This window comes from Telmatherina bonti, assembly GCF_933228915.1.
Source record: "Telmatherina bonti genome assembly, chromosome: 21".
NCBI lineage: Eukaryota > Metazoa > Chordata > Actinopteri > Atheriniformes > Telmatherinidae > Telmatherina > Telmatherina bonti.
The window spans coordinates 5,203,581-5,221,041 of NC_136630.1; the positions used below are offsets into that span (position 1 = coordinate 5,203,581).

The window sequence follows — 17,461 nt, forward strand, 5'->3', positions numbered from 1 at the left end:
TTTTGTTTTTATTTAGCTTTGTCTATTTCAAGTTTTATCTAATAATCTTAAAATCTGCTAAAAAAGCTACAAGTCCAAACTTTTGCCTGCTGCACATACGATAGTATTACATATTTTGTTTTGAGTGTGAATAATATAGTCTTTTTTTCCTTTTTGTACGTATTTAGCTGGTCAACAATTAAAGTAAAAAAAAAAAATCCTGGTTATGTTGTGTTTTTTCTACTGAAAATATGAAAGTAATTTTGAAGAATGAATGAGACACTGGCTTTATACAGCAGTAACCCATCTGGTGCTTTGTACAAACAATCATTATGTAATCATCAAAGCAACTAATGAGAAGAAGTGAATCATCCTGACTGAAGTCTAATCAGTAGCTGTGAAGATGAGTAACCCTCCCAAAGCTAGAAATCCTGATTGTAACTGTGAACATATAAGAAGCCAGTAATAGTTCCCCTACAGCTGCTCCACCGGCAGCTACGAACCCTCATGTTCTCTGTAAGCGTTTGCATACAACTTCACATCCAATTAAGCTTCTTGGTAACACCAGAAGCCTCAAATCCCTTAGAAAGTAGTAATGAATATTGTCACAGTGGGTTTTTTTTTTGCAGCTTGTGTCCTCCACACCCCTTGGTTCCTTTCTGTTTTAGTGGAGTGCAGACTAAAAGCAGCAAAAAGTCCTTGCTTGTTCTCGGTCATGAGAGAAAATGGCGAATGTTCACTTGGGCAGAAAGATCTTATTTAAAAGCTGATGTTCATCTTTGCTCCCCATAGAGACGCACACACACACACACACACAAAGCCTGAGAGGATCACACGCTGTTAAAAATGTATTTCTTGTTTGCTTTCGTCTCGTGGGACGGTGGAGACAAATGGGTGTGTAAACCTGAGCGCAGTCGCCATAGCTGGTAATGGACGTCCAATGTCTGCTGTTCTCTAGAAAGAAACATTCCAGCCATTTGTTCCATTTTTCAGTCAAATGCAACACACATTTTATTTTCTCTTGACATGTTTTCAAGTATGAAAATAACAATACTGAAAATAAATAACAATAAATAATAAAGTGAATTACATTGTGATGTTATCACCATGTGCACCACATCACCATGAAGAAGCTAATAAATGATTCGCTTTCTGTGACTAAATGCTCTGTTGGAATGACAGCTTGCCACCTGCAGTTTGCTGTTTCTTTCTGCTGGGACCAGTCTCACCACAACAACGTGTCCCACATAATTCTAAACCTAACCATTAAGGGGGGAGAGTGCAGAAGAAACGTAAGGAATCACAAGCGAACAATAGTACAAAGGTGTTGAAATAGCTATTTGTGTTAAAAGCATTAGTGTTTGGGGCCAAATAATAACCACTGACATTATTTTAAGTTGGACGACATAAAGCAATGAAATGGCAGATGGATACATCTAGAACATGAAAAAGTTTAGGAACTGTACAGTTTTTAAAAAAAAAAAATTTTCTTGTGAAACTTCACTGTTTAAGGTCTGATTTTGGCTGACGCTCCAGTCACTAGTTAGGTTTCCATTTGCTAGCTAAACTGTTTAAGCTAGCTAAACTAATTTACTTAGCTGAACTTATTTAGCTAGCTAAACTGTTCAAGCTAGCCAAACTAATTTAGCTAGCTGAACTTATTTAGCTAGCTAAACTGTTTAAGCTAGCTGAACTGATTTACCAAGCACATGAGCTGCGTGTCGCCAGAAAGTGGTCATTGCTCACGGTTTGTCCATGTAGAAATAAACGTACAAGAGAGAAAGAAAAAAAAAAACAATAGTGGTGGACATCAACAAGAGAACTGCTCTGGAAATCTCTGAGCAAATCCGCAATGTTATATTTAGAAAAATGCTGATTATTCATGTGCGTTTACCACTTATAACTGCTCAGGCTAGTAAATATAATTGTTGCCAGTTTAGATGCATTTAAATCTTATTTAAAACAATTGCAAGCAAGCCTGTAAATTGTTTTGAGCGTCAGTAGAATTCCTAATTCCTATAATTTATATTTATCTGTTCTTATCCAAATACAAATAAAGCATTTTAACAGGAGCCTGGATGACCTGGAACAAAGTATCATCTGAATATAGAGATAGTTTTGTATACTGGCAGTCGACCCAGTCAACATCCTAAACTGCTGGTGTCACTAATGAGAAATTATGCCACTACAAAGCAGGAGAAGAAGAAAAAAATTGTATGGGACAACTGCACATTAATATACCGGTAACTTTTTTACTTTCACTGGGTGAAAGATGGAAACAAGCCATGCTCTGGATGAAAATTAGAGCTTGTTTAGGTGTACCTGCAACAAAAAAAACCCCCTAAATTCTTGTCAGGAATGATCCTGTAATCTTATAGAAAGGTTTTGCCCTTTCCAGATTAAAGCGCTACAGCAATAATCAGGCATTTTAAACATTGGCTACCTTCATATAGCGTCTGGTTCGCAGATAGTTGTGGACCACGGTAGCTAATTCATGTTTATCATGTTTTATAAAATAACATCATGTTACCTATCCCTACTAGGGTAACGTCCTGTACATCACAAAAGTGCAGAACTCCATGTTTCTTTGAGTCAATTTTAAACTTTTACACCCCAAAGATGCTCCGCCAAGCTACAAGAGATAGGTGGCGTTCGAGGAACAAACATCATGGTGGCATGTGCGAGTCTGTTATCATAAATAATCTGACATTTTATCACAGCCACGGCTCACACTTTACTTAAAAAGGATAAAAAATTATAATAATTAGGGAAACAAAAAGGATATTCATGTACAATCTGAGATAAATAGCATTTCATAAGAATTCACAGGTGCTCGGCGTCCAGGTAACGTAGGAATGTGGACTGTGAGTTGCTGACCACATGGATAATGTGTCCACAGTGCGTGGCTTGTGTTTTTGGTTTACATATGTTATGATTCTCCTGGATTTTAACACAATTCAACATTTCCCGCTCTGCTATTTATATATTTACAATAAACCAGTACAGCCAAAAGTCACAAAAAGTCACTTGGGATGAACAAGAATGAACACCATCCTGATTGGATGAATCCCTCTGGTGTGGCTTGCTGGTGTTGAGGCAACAACGTTAAGTCTCTGTTCAGCTGAGGAGTTTTGTTCCAGTTCGACCAATAGCAAAGGTCAGTGACTTTCAATTTTAAAACGCCACAAAAACAATGGTTTTATTTAACATGTGGGTCAAAAAGCTGACGAGATCGCTCAGAGTCGTTCTGCCAACCACCAGAGCTGGGCGGTACTTTCCTCTTTAGCAACTTTGAACTTAATGTTTTGGTTTTTCAGCTTTAAATTTAATGAAAAATAGATTTGAAACCTTAAATATTTACTCAAAGACACACAGAAAGACACACACTGCATTTCCATTACAGTTTTGCAAAATAAAAGCTATATTTAGTACAAGAGCTGCTATTCATATAAAATCTTGTCCAAGGTTTAATGGGAATTTTATTCACGCAGGTTATGCAGGTAGCATTGTTTCAGGGTTTTCTGCATGCCGTGGAGGGTTTTCCTCGGCTTTTCAAAGTCGTCCTCTGTTATTTCTCTTTCTAATTTCCTGTAAAACTTTGCATTTTGCCGTTGTTTGCTATCAAGGATGGTTGCTATAGTGCTGTCTTTAATCACTGGTAAAAGGATTTCCACTCCATCTATTCAGAACTTACCTGAAATTAACTGGTTACGTGACCCCCTACAATATGTACGGAGAAAACGTTTACATTACACTTTTGAGATAAACTTCTATATCGACACGTCTGAAAATGCACCTCATGAGAGCGTAAAAACCTTTCAGCGATATTTGAGGTTTTACTAAATGTAACTGTTTTTATTACCAGCTTTTTGTTGCGATATTTAGGTTTTGCACAGTTCTCGGGGTGATATATATATATATATATATATATATATATATATATATATATATATATATATATATTTATTTATTTAAAGTTCACATAGCTAAATCATTCATTTTCTGTGAAGAAAAACAGAAAATTCAACCAAAATGCTTAATTGTTAGGCTGAAATCAGAACATTTCTGTTTAAAAGGATTTAAAACAACTAAACTATTATTAAGTTAGCTGTTGATTGTTTGACTAGGTTAGACACAAAAACATCAATAAATGTAACAGAGCTGTTGGTTTACACAGAATTAAGCCTTTCTTGTGGACACAAAGTAGGCGGAGCCTCTCACTCTTCCTGCTTCGCTCTGATTGGTCAGCTTCAGTCGCCTCATCATGTAGATTCGTTATTTTCATGCCTGGTAAATTAGAATATGATATTTAGATAGAAGTATGAGAAATTATTTAAATATAAAATCTGATGTCATAAAGACATGGGATAAATGTTGTATTGTCGGATGTCTATAAATGTACCTGGTTGCAAACAAAAACACTGGTAAAACTTAGCAATACAATCGTTTGTGTTCACAGTTTTTTTCCCTGAGGGAAAAAAAAAAAAAAAAAAAAAAATTTTATATATATATATATATATATATATATATATATATATATATATATATATATATATATATATATATATATATATATGTAAATGATGGAAATCAGTATTATTGTCATCACTAAGTAGCACAGAAAATAATCATTTATATAAAAGAAAAAGAAAGTGGCTCCATATTGATGAAAACATTTGCTCATTTCTTTTCTCATGCAAGTAACATTTAACTTATCTTACTTTTTATCATTTTAAAATATTATTTTATTGTGATTTTTGCTATTTATTAAAGTCTTTTACTAGTTTTTTTTAATGCTTTCATTGCACAATGTTAAATGCTTTTAATATATAAAGCACTTTGAGTTGTCTTGTATATGGAAAGTCTTCTGAACAAAGAAACTTGCATTGCTTATTTTAACATAAACAATGAAAAAGGCCAAAATCTGGCATGCCAGAGGAAATGAGCCATCCTGCAGACAGTCTAAATGGGAAACACTGTTGGCGAGTAAAAAGCCCAAATTTCACAAACAGAAACCTGTAGAAGCCTGACCACTAACCCAACTGCCTCCAGATTTCAGGTTCAGGCTACTCCTACTTTTGTTACATGGCGAGGTGAAACTAAGTGCTATAATCATGAAAATTGTTTTTAGCACCCCGTCCTTTGTTGTCATCGACTCCTGCTGGCTGAAGCTAATGTACAGCTAATCAACATTCAACCTACGAGGAGCATTAGCTTTGAGGTCTGCACGATATTGGGTTTATAGCGATCCGCATGTCAATCCACCTGAACTCATTAAACACCTGAAAGCCTTCACTCAGCAGGGGCTGGAAGCGATACAGATGGATAAGTCTGCGTTAGCATAAACAGACCCTCACTTAGCTAACCACCTGGGATCAAACAAAAGCAGCTACACTTCAAAATCTGCAGATATAAAGTTTAAAAACTGCAGTTATGTGATAAATTTTCTGTCTTTAGTCAGGAGGAACTTAGCGGATGTCCACCTAGATCATGTTGGATCTGCACATTCAAAGAAAAATAAGTTAGCTTTAAGAATTTTGTCTTAATATTTTAGTCGCTGAACAACAACAAAAAAAAAGCCTGAAAAAAGAAAAGGTTTTACTTTCTTTTTGTACCAAAAGAAAAATAAAACTAAAGTATACCCTGCACGTACTGCACAAATATGAGCCAAGATCAGAAACTAGCCATGTGCTGGACTTTAATCAACGCTGAAGATGCTGATTCCGACATTCCCACCTGGACGTCTTATTCTGGAACAAAACTCTTCAGGTAGAATTTATGGAATGTGTTTAACCTTTCTGGAAAGTCAGATTAAAAAGCACAACTGCATCAAGCCGAGAACGAAGGACAATATCACAACATAGAAGTAACAAACACCACAACCAGACGGTCGTCTCTGACACGGAGAAACAAATCTCAAAATGAAAACTTGAATGTTTGACAGCTTCACTGTCCTTTGTGGCCTGAGCACGGCGTCCACTGGGATGGTTTCCAGTTACATGTGGTCCAGCGCTACAAGCTCCAGGTTCTCACTGATGACGATGATGATGGTGGCAAAGTAAAAAAGCATGAGAAAGATTACGACAGACGCTTTCCATGGCAGGCGTGGAAACGAAGGAGTGCTGTACATTCACGCTGAAACTCCAGGTCACGCCAGTTGGCTTGGTCACACGCATCTTTTGATCCACTAACCTCTCAAATCACAAAGTCTGCAATGTCCTTTCCTCTGCCTCCCCCATCCATTTTCTCCAGAATGTCAGCGCAGCGTCCCTCCTGAGGTTTCAGAGACTGATGCAGCCTCGCTGCCGCTTTGTCCCAGCTCAAAAAGTGTTTTAGTGTACTCCAGTGAGGTGGCAGAAAATGACGACAATGACAGCTGGAGGTTTCTCCCAAAGCGCCTGTGTAGGACAAAGCTGGTTTCCTCTTTCATAGCGACGTGGACTGCTTGATGCTGTGAAAGCTGACCCGTGAAGGTGAAGTGGGGATGGACATAGCCTGGGTCATCCTGGCGCGGATGGAGTGCTGCTCCTGCCATCGGTGGAACCGCTTCCTCACGGCCGAGCGGACCTGCAAACCACATAAAACCTTAAATGTGGTCAATTTTATACACACCAAAACAACCGATTACATGTGGAGGCTTAAATGTGAGACGCAGACATGCTAGGACACAACTCGGGTACAAAAAAAGAAGGCAGAATATATGGAAAATATTTTATAAAAGCAGAAAAAGGGCCGACTGACATGGACTGGAAAAGTTGTGCCCAGCTGGTGGAATAACAGAAATAATAATCCCAAGAAGAAATATGGGAATGTCTCCAGACAACTGAAACCATTTGGTGCATTAAGAAGAGATGATGCATCGCAGCAGCAGCCGACTAAAAATGACACATATTTCAGTTTCAACACCCAATCTTTCAACTTTGTGCCGTTTTGGATCAGAAATACTTGTAAAATTTCCAAAATGGTGCAGTTTGTCTTCAGTTTTTACACATCGTAAGATAAAACCACAACTGTTGTGTTAGTGGTTGTTAATCCAGATATAACACGCAGACAGGATTATACGTAGAATAAACTACGAGCAACACACCCCAACGAGAGCCCTGACTGGTCTAGATGAGGGCCGGTAATCAGAATATCGCTGTGTTTACAGGATACTGAGGAAAAGATGATCAAACATCAATGAAATGACTAAAATACCTGCATTTTGACTTTGTGAAAAAGAAGTGGTAGTATTTACCAACTCCTTTACCTATTTCATGACTAATTTAATCATTTTTTTCTTTTATTCTGTATAATTTTTTTTCTTTTCTTTTTTAACACAATTGTTTTGTTTTCTTAACTGTTCCATTTGCTGCTTATTGTCTGTCTTTCTCATAAAATTGTTTTAATATATCTCTTTTTTACTTAAATTTTGAATTTGGTTTAGTGTTTGCACAAAAACATCATATGTACAAACATGTACAAATGGCAAGTAAACTATCTGTATCTGTTGTTTACTTGACGCAGAAAATGGAGAAATCATGAAGGAAGTGCTGAGCTGAGCAATGGAGACCAGAGAACAAGAAATGGGTGGTTTTCTTTATAAACATCATATAAACATAGGCGCCTCTTTGTGCACGAGAGAGTGAACCGCCGTCGCCGCCATATTGGATGGGTCTCTACTTTCGAGTCTTGCTGCAGAGTTGACGTAGTTTCCTCACATAGCTGTTTTCTGTGGAACAACACGTATATATTACGCACAAACAAAACACTTTTCTACATAACTGGTTCATAAATAATGTTAACACAGTGAATAATCTACTAAATGCAAATGATAAATGTTACTTCTATGAGGTGTTTATGGAAAAATATGATATTGATGCTTCACAAAGAGTTTTTTTTTTTGTTGTTTTTTTTTTTTACATGGTAGCATAATTACCCCCCTTCCTGAGCCGTCACCTTATTGTGGTGGAGGGGTTTGTGCGTCCCGAAGATCCTAGCAGCTATGTTGTCGGGGGATTTATGCCCCTGGTAGGGTCACCCCTGACAAACAGGTGTCTAGGGGAGGGACCAGACCAAGCACGGCTCATCGACCTCTATGATGACGACCAACCTGGGCATGAATGTTCCCTTGCCCGGACGCGGGTTACCGGGGCCCCTCTGGAGCCAGGCCTGGAGGTGGGGTACAAGAGCGAGCGTCTGGTGGCCGGGCCTTCGCCCATGGGGCCCGGTCGGGCTCAGCCCGAAAGGGTTACATGGGCCCCACCTCCCGTGGGCTCACCATCTGTGGGAGGAGCCGTAGGGGTCGGGTGCAGTGTGAGCTGGGCGGCAGCAAGAGGCGGGGACCCTGGCGGTCCGATCCCCGGCTGCAGAAGCTGGCTCTAGGGACGTGGAACGTCACCTCTCTGGTGGGGAAGGAGCCTGAGCTTGTGCGCGAGGTTGAGCGGTTCCGACTAGATATAGTTGGACTCACCTCGACGCATGGCTTGGGCTCTGGAACCAGTACCCTCGAAAGGGGCTGGACTTTCTTCCACTCTGGAGTTGCTCATGGTGGGAGGCGCCGAGCAGGTGTGGGCATTCTCATCAGCCCCCAGCTTGGTGCCTGCACGTTAGGGTTTACCCCGGTGGATGAAAGGGTAGTTTCCTTCCACCTCCGGGTGGGGGACGGGTCCTGACTGTTGTCTGTGCTTATGCACCGAACAGCAGTTCAGAGTACCCACCCTTTCTGGAGTCCTTGGAGGGAGTGCTGGAGGGTGCTCCTTCTGGGGACTCCATTGTCCTGCTGGGGGACTTCAATGCTCACGTGGGAAATGACAGTGAGACCTGGGGGGGAGTGATTGGGAGGCATGGTCCCCCCCCTCTGAACCCAAATGGTGTTTTGTTATTGGACTTCTGTGCTCGTCATGGATTGTCCATAACGAACACCATGTTCCAACATAAGAGTGTCCATATGTACACCTGGCATCAGGATTCCCTGGGCCGCAGTTCGATGATCGATTTTGTAGTCGTATCGTCGGACCTGCGGCCACATGCCTTGGACACTCGGGTGAAGAGGGGGGGGGAGCTGTCAACTGATCACCACCTGGTGGTGAGTTGGCTCAGGTGGTGGGGGAGGAAGTCGGTCAGATCTGGCAGGCCCAAACGTGTTGTGAGGGTCTGCTGGGAACGTCTGGCTGAGTCCCCCGTCAGAGCGAGCTTCAACTCCCACCTTCAGCAGAGCTTCGAACATGTCCCGAGTGAGGCGGGGGACATTGAGTCCGAATGGGCTGTGTTCCGTGCCTCTATTGCTGAGGCGGCCGACCGGAGCTGTGGCTGTAAGGTCGTTGGTGCCTGTCGTGGCGGTAATCCCAGGACTCGTTGGTGGACACCAGCAGTGAGGGATGCCGTCAAGCTGAAGAAGGAGTCCTTTCGGGCCTTCTTGGCCTGTGGGACTCTGGAGGCAGCTGATGGGTACCGGCGGGCTAAGCAGCGTGCGGCTGTTGCCGAGGCAAAAAGTCGGGCATGGGAGGAGTTCGGTGAGGCCATGGAGAAAGACTTCCGGACGGCTTCGAGGAGATTCTGGTCCACCATCCGGCGGCTCAGCAGGGGGAAGCAGTGCTCCATCAATACTGTGTACAGTGGAGATGGGGAGCTGCTGACCTCAACTCGGGACGTAGTGGGTCGGTGGAAGGAATACTTCGAAGACCTCCTCAATCCTACCAACACGTCTTCCGATGAGGAAGCAGAGCTGGTGGACTCAGGGGTGGACTCTCCTATCTCTGGGGCTGAAGTCGCTGAGGTGGTCAAAAAGCTCCTTGACGGCAAGGCCCCGGGAGTGGATGAGATCTGCCCGGAGTTCCTTAAGGCTCTGGATGCTGTGGGGCTGTCCTGGCTGACACGCCTCTGCAGCATCGCGTGGACATCGGGGACAGTACCGCTGGATTGGCAGACTTGGGTGGTGGTCCCCCTTTTTAAGAAGGGGGACCGGAGGGTGTGTTCCAATTACAGGGGAATCACACTCCTCAGCCTCCCTGGGATGGTCTATTCAGGGGTCCTGGAGAGGAGGGTCCGCCGGATAGTTGAATCCCGGATTGAGGAGGAGCAGTGTGGTTTTCGTCCTGGTCGCGGAACAGTGGACCAGCTCTATACCCTCTTTGGGGTCCTGGAGGGGGCATGGGAGTTTGCCCAACCAGTCTACATGTGTTTTGTGGACCTGGAGAAGGCATTCGACCGTGTCCCCCAGGGGCTCCTGTGGGGGGTACTCCGGGAGTATGGGGTACCAGACCCCCTTGTACGGGCTGTCCGGTCCCTGTACGACAGGTGTCAGAGCTTGGTCCGCATTGCCGGTAGTAAGTCGGATTTGTTTCCGGTGAGGGTTGGACTCCGCCAAGGCTGCCCTTTATCACGATTCTTATATTCTTATGTGGACAGAATTTCTAGGCGCAGCCGAGGTGTTGAGGGGATCCGACTTGGTGGCCTCAGGATTGGGTCCCTGCTTTTTGCAGATGACGTGGTCCTGTTGGCTTCATCTGGTCGTGATCTCCAGCTCTCGCTTGAGCGATTCGCAGCCGAGTGTGAAGCGGCTGGGATGAGAATCAGCACCTCCAAATCTGAGACCATGGTCCTCAGCCGGAATAGGGTGGATTGCCCTCTCTGGGTTGGGAGTGAGGTCCTGCCTCAAGTGGAGGAGTTTAAATATCTCGGGGTCTTGTTCACGAGTGAGGGAAGGATGGAGCGCGAGATCGACAGACAGATCGGTGCGGCGTCTGCAGTAATGCGGACTCTGCGCCGGTCTGTCGTGGTGAAGAAGGAGCTGAGCCAGAAGGCGAAGCTCTTGATTTACCAGTCGATCTACATTCCTACCCTCACCTATGGTCATGAGCTGTGGGTCGTGACCGAAAGAACGAGATCTCGTATACAGGCAGCTGAAATGGGTTTCCTTCGCAGGGTGGCCGGGCTCACCCTTAGAGATAGGGTGAGGAGCTCGGTCATCCGGGAGGAGATCAGAGTAGAGCCGCTGCTCCTCCGCATGGAGAGGAACCAGTTGAGGTGGCTCGGGCATCTGGTCAGGATGCCTCCTGGACCTCTCTGGTGAGGTGTTCCAGGCACGTCCCTCTGGGAGGAGACCCCGGGGAAGACCCAGGATACGCTGGAGGGATTATATCTCTCGGCTGGCCTGGGAACGCCTCGGGATCCCCCCCGCAGAGTTGGCAAATGTGGCTGGGGAGAGGGAAGTCTGGGCTTCCCTGCTTAGGCTGCTGCCCCCGCGACCCGACCCCGGATAAGCGGCAGAAGATAGATGGATGGCATAATTACCTCCACCAAGGAGGTTATGTTTTTACCGGCCTTATCTGTTTGTGTTCAAGATAACTTAAAAAGTTATGAACTGATTTTCATGAAATGTTCAGGACTTGTTGGATGTGCAATGTGAAAAGGAAGAACTGATTTAATTTTGGTGGTGATCCGGATCACTGTTTGGATCCAGGAACTTTTTAAAGGTCTTGGTGGAGGTTTACGCTCTTTGAGTGTCTTTATGGGTAACTTTTGAATTGCACAGTTTTGATACAATACTTTAATTTCAGACTGTGCAACTGTATCTCAATACTGATAGATTAATAAATGTAAATAAAAGAAAGAGTCAACCGTAGTCAAGAGAAAGCAGCAACTATTCCTGTATTTTGTTCAGCATACGGTTGCAATAACTGGCAAAATATTGAAAGCAGATCGTGTGAAATTACATTTCACAAGGTTGAAAAATAATTTATATGACCAGATAAAAATAGATAAATCCAAATGCATCAATAAACAATCAAACATGTTAGTATCAAATTCATTAATACATTTATTTATATTGCAGCTACCTTATGTCCTAGTTCAATAGCATTATAAAAATATTTTTGCACATTGTTTTTTAATGTTTTACAGTGACCTGTATCACAACAATATCTCTGCCCTTTGTAACAAACCAAACTGTGAGAAAAATCAGGTAAAAATTGGTGAAAATATTGTTGTGGTTGGACCTACACCTTACAAATAAATGCATTGGAGGCACATGGAGACCCATCCAAGATGGCGGCGCGATGAGACGTCAGCTCGTATAGGCAGCATGACACAACGCAGCGTCTATGTTTATATGATGTCTATGGTTTTCTTCTTCTTCTTCTTCTTCTGGTCATTTTGGACGGTTGTAAATGACTTTATGGCGGTGCATTACTGCTACCAACCGGTGTCAGAATGCGGAAGTGAACTCTGAAACTAGCACTGCCCCCTAGTGGATAAACTGGCAGCAATGTAAAAGACACATGGAAGTACGAGGGCGGCAACGTATGACACCGTTTGAAACGGACGTCCCAAATTATGAATGAAATAATTCAATCAAATTATAAATTAATTAAAATTGACCATTAGCAGGTAAATATGACATTTTTAGTCCACTGACTTCCTACTATCGACCTAATCTGTAAATCTTGAGAGTTGTTATTAATTATTCTCTTCAACCAGCTCAGCAGAACAACTCCGTGGCTAAATGTTTGTTTTGTTCATTCGAGGCTGCTTGGCATCCATTTGCTTTACATCAAGTCATTAATTCTTCACCTGCAGTTTGTTCATCTAATCATATGAATTAAGAAATAATAATTCATTTTTATTTTTCTATGAATAAACATGAAGAAACTGTGGAAATCCATGATAAATAAGAAAACTAAAGTTGTAATTGAACAAATTATCTGATAGTTTATACTCAGAGATGTTTGATTTGACATTTTTCTTCCGATATTGGGATAAACCGATTGTGTCCAACTCCGACACATGATATTTAAGGAGCAATTTGTACCAAACAAACAAACATATGTGGAAAACTTTACATGACATCTCTAATATTTTGTCATTTTGAGTTGCTGAAGAGTTTGATACATAACATGGCCATGTTAGGTAAACGTTATGTCATTAAATAAGTAAAAATGGTTTATTTCTGATTTTGCCTTTTAATTTTGATATCAGCCAATAATATCAGACATCTCTAAATCATATCTAAACTAGAATATATAATGTTATTAGATGACATAAATTAATGCTCTAGTCGGTAATGTTGCTGAGAGACATGTTTCCTGTGGGTGAAGCGGTTCCTCGTCCTGATAGTTGTCTATACATTCTGTGATCATGAACAATAAGAAATATAGTTAGACCCCTCAGTTTACTGTAAATGTGCAAAAACTCTGACCAGTCCAAACGTTTCGACCCAAATGGAGTTGTTCATTTCTTATATTTCGTAAGCTTCTTCTCCCGGCTCCCCTCCTCCCCCTCCAGCAGCGCATACCTGATAGCCACACCCTGCATATAAACAGCGTGTTTGGATGAAAATACAAAGTAGTGAAGAAGAAACTCGGAAGGCAAACATGGCTGAGAAAATGCAGGAAGGATTTCCCGACCCGACTCGTTTTATTTGCCTCCTCCTGCTAAACAGCCGAGAAAGAGAAAATCGTTGGTGGAAAAAGCTGCGAATAAAAAAACCTCGGATCACGCAAAGAGCAGAACCAGAGAGGGAGGAGCCAAGACAGGAGGAGGAGCCAAGACAGAGGGAGGGGCCAAGACTGGGGGAGTGACCAGGACAGGGGAGGAGTCAAGACAGAGGGAGGGACCAAGGCAGGGGGAGGAGCCATGATAATGGGAGGGACCAAGACAAGGGAGGAGCCAAGACTAAGGGAGGGGCCAAGACATGGGAGGAGCCAAGACAGGAGGAGGGGCCAAGGCAGGGCGCCGCTTTCAGATCCTGCTAGTTCCCCAACACCACCTACCCTTTTACGTAGCCTATCTTTTAAAAAAGATGCGATACGTAACTCAAAGCAATATTTTTTTTTAATAATTCAAAAGAGAAAAAAACATCCAAAAAAAACACCTAAATGTGCATTTAACAGCTCCCAACACGGTCTCTCATGTCTGCACCTGTCAGAAGTCACAACGTCTTTTAGATCCTCATGAGAAAAACCTGCAAATCATTTTAACCCACCTTAATATTTTACATCTCAGTCCATCAGCACTAACCAGAGTTTAATATGCCTGCTAGCCTGAAGTGCAATCATTAAATCCTCCACGTGTTTTTCTGCTGAATGTTTTGTTTCTCTGCTGAATGTGACCGCAGGTATCCTTTGTTCATCTGATTCATTCCTCCCCGTGCTCTTCCTGTTACCTTCAGTCTGTAACAAAACACTAAATCAATATCCTCTGTAATCTACACATGCTGTTTAAGCTCTTTGTTCCAGCTGCATCGCGCTTCATGATGAGATATTCACTCATCATCCAGCCAGCGATCCCAGCCAGGGCCTGAACCTGAAGGGCAGCTGATATTACATCCACATCCTGCTGGAGGAATAACCTGCAATGATTACTCTGATGCAACGCACGTCTCTGCAGCTGAAACAAGGTGGATCTTTCTGGATGGGATTTACCTGCGTCTCCATTTGTGGCAGGATTGTGGTCTGTTTAACAATGAGGGGATATTGATTGAAACTTTGGAGATGATTAAAGGAGATTTAAATCCATTAAAGAGCTCTATGTGCTGCATGGGGAGTTATCTTCCTGGGAGGAGGTCCAACATTCGTTTAAAATGTCACACAGACGTTCAAACAATGCTGGTTCCTTCATTCGAGATGTCTTCACGTGAAGTTGTTTCTCTCTGGTCTTTAAAATGGGCGGGGCTAAATGTGATGATTTGATGACACACGTTTCTATGGACCAATCAGACAGCTGTCTGGATTACTGCAAGTCAAACTGGATAAAAAATCTTAAACACTGCATACTGGAGACTAAAACGCTGCGAACGAGCTTGACTCAGTGGACTTCAAAACCCTCTGCTGCAACAACTCGCCTAAAGCCTGATCTGCTTCATCCAAACTGCAGCGAAACTGCATCTCATAACGCTAATAACATCAAACATTAAACATAACGTAGCATTGCAGATTTCAGTGCTATTCTGGGAGGGTTTCACCCCTCATTTCTCAGAGGAACCAAATTAGGGCTGACAGTGTCACACAGCGTAGCAAGTCATGTCGCTTATGGCCGCACATGACAAGTTTTAATTGTGCCCTAAATATATGCGCCTGAAGCTGCAGTAACACGGCAACAGCCACCAAATGGGAGGGCGGAGGCGCTCGGAGAGGAGAAATATGAATAACCATCTGAATCAGGGAGGAGAAACACTGGCTTACCTCACTGTTTAGGAAGCAGTAAAACACTGACACGAAGAAACCCTGCGCAAGAGGAGAGGTGTGTGAGGACAAAGCATCGTCAGACAGACGGCGTCCAAAAGATCGTCCTGTTTGATCACTTAAACAACAGCTTATTGCACACATTCATTCATCTCCACAGACATCTGTCATTTACATGAGAAGTTACACTCCGTCTGCACAGGGAGGTCATACCTGAAAGGACTCCAAAAATGAATTGAAATATATGAAGACGATTTGGGAGATCTCATCTTCCCCTGGGTTGACAAAAAACAGCATATAAGTGATGCCCAGCAGAGGAAGGAGGACCAGAGTGGCCTTCACAGCTTTCCTGCAGACAGAGAGAGCATAGATCAGACCGCCATGACAGACAGGATCACCTCAGTGTATCACTGTGTGTTAAAAGGCCCTTCAGGATCCTTCCGCCAGGCTTCACCGATCCAGAGTGGAACATGAATAATTCAGGCTGTTCTCATACGTGAGCATCTCATGAGTGTGTTTATTGTAGGTGCAGCAGAAGCCAGGCAGGTTGCAGGAAATTCACCTGTACTGGATGGTCTCTGACGTTGTGGAGGCTCGCAGTTTGGTCATCAGGATCCTCACAATGTTGAAGAGGAAAATGAAATTGATCTGCGGGAAAAACGAGAGAGAAAGATTTTGATTTCTTCCAGTTCAACTTACAGATGAAGGAGATTATGTTCAAAAAGAAAAGCCGCTGAGCTGAGCTGTTCCAACCACCGCCATCGAGGCAGAACAAACATAGACATCGAGGTGGAGCTGAGAGGGGGGTGTGAGTGTGGGGGTGGATGACTGACGTCTATATCAAACCCCAAACTGCCTGTAGCTAAGAGCTAACCCAGGGCTAAACGGGCTAAAGCTAAGTTATGCTGTTAGCTGGCTAAAAACAGCAGTTCTGCTACACTCTGCCTTCTTGCAGCAGGATATCGGGTACCTGTCAATCAAAGGGAAACAGAAAAAAGAAATTCACTCCCCCCACAGTATGAAGGTAAATATGACCTATTAAACCTTAAAAGGTTTTTGTACCAGGCGTTTATTCCTGCCATAAACATGTTTATTCCTGCTGTAAACATGTTTATTCGTGCTGTAAAAATGTTTATTCGTGCTGTAAAAATGTTTATTCTTGCTGTAAACATGTTTATTTGTGCTGTAAACATGTTTATTCGTGCTGTAAACATGTTTATTTCTGCTGTAAACATGTTTATTTCTGCTGTGAACATGTTTATTTCTGCCGTAAACATATTTATTCCTGCTGTAAACATGTTTATTCCTGTTGTAAACATGTTTATTTCTGCCGTAAACATATTTATTCCTGCTGTAAACATGTTTATTTCTGCCGTAAACATGTTTATTCCTGTTGTAAACATGTTTATTTCTGCTGTAAACATGTTTATTTCTGCTGTAAACATGTTTATTTCTGCTGTAAACATGTTTAATTCTGCTGTAAACATGTTTATTTCTGCTGTGAACATGTTTATTTCTGCTGTAAACATGTTTATTTCTGCCGTAAACATATTTATTCCTGCTGTAAACATGTTTATTCCTGTTGTAAACATGTTTATTTCTGCTGTAAACATGTTTATTTCTGCTGTGAACATGTTTATTTCTGCTGTGAACATGTTTATTTCTGCTGTAAACACGTTTATTTCTTCCGTAAACATGTTTATTACTGCTGTGAACATGTTTATTTCTGCTGTAAACATGTTTATTTCTGCCGTAAACATATTCATTCCTGCTGTAAACATGTTTATTCCTGCTGTGAACATGTTTATTTCTGCTGTAAACATGTTTATTTCTGCCGTAAACATATTCATTCCTGCTGTAAACATGTTTATTCCTGCTGTGAACATGTTTATTACTGCTGTAAACATGTTTATTACTGCTGTAAACATGTTTATTACTGCTGTAAACATGTTTATTCCTGCTGTAAACATGTTTATTCCTGCTGTAAACATGTTTATTACTGCTGTAAACATGTTTATTCCTGCTGTGAAGTTGGTCTTTTTAACATGGGAGTCTATTGGGATTCGCTCTGTTTTGCAGCCCCTAGTGGATGAAGGGGGAACTGCAGTTTTATGCACTTCTGCACAGGCTTCACTTTTAACCGCCGCATGTTATAAAAACGCTTTGAAGACCTCCTTCACAGTAAAGAGTTTCACTGACAGGAACATTTACATGGAAACAGGAAAACCTGAGATTTTTTGCTTCTGTTGTCATAACGACCGCCCCCATCTCCTTGGTTACTCCTCTCTCTACATGGACCTAGCTAAGATAGCGCCTGTGCT

General features: G+C 42.3%; 1 protein-coding gene across 1 annotated transcript in view; it reads right to left on the minus strand.

Moving 5' to 3' along the window:
* Nucleotides 1-6,405: 6,405 nt before the first annotated feature.
* The window catches only part of LOC306771993 (corticotropin-releasing factor receptor 1-like), a gene marked incomplete at its 3' end in the record, with an annotated part of 201,443 nt that continues 190,387 nt past the window's right edge, over nucleotides 6,406-17,461 (minus strand). The window contains exons 11-14 of the mRNA XM_079261364.1: nucleotides 15,703-15,788; nucleotides 15,354-15,489; nucleotides 15,141-15,182; nucleotides 6,406-6,546 (exon numbers count right to left, since the gene is read on the minus strand). Of these exons, the coding sequence (XP_079117490.1) occupies nucleotides 6,406-6,546; nucleotides 15,141-15,182; nucleotides 15,354-15,489; nucleotides 15,703-15,788 (405 nt within the window). The remainder of the gene's footprint in view (nucleotides 6,547-15,140; nucleotides 15,183-15,353; nucleotides 15,490-15,702; nucleotides 15,789-17,461) is intronic.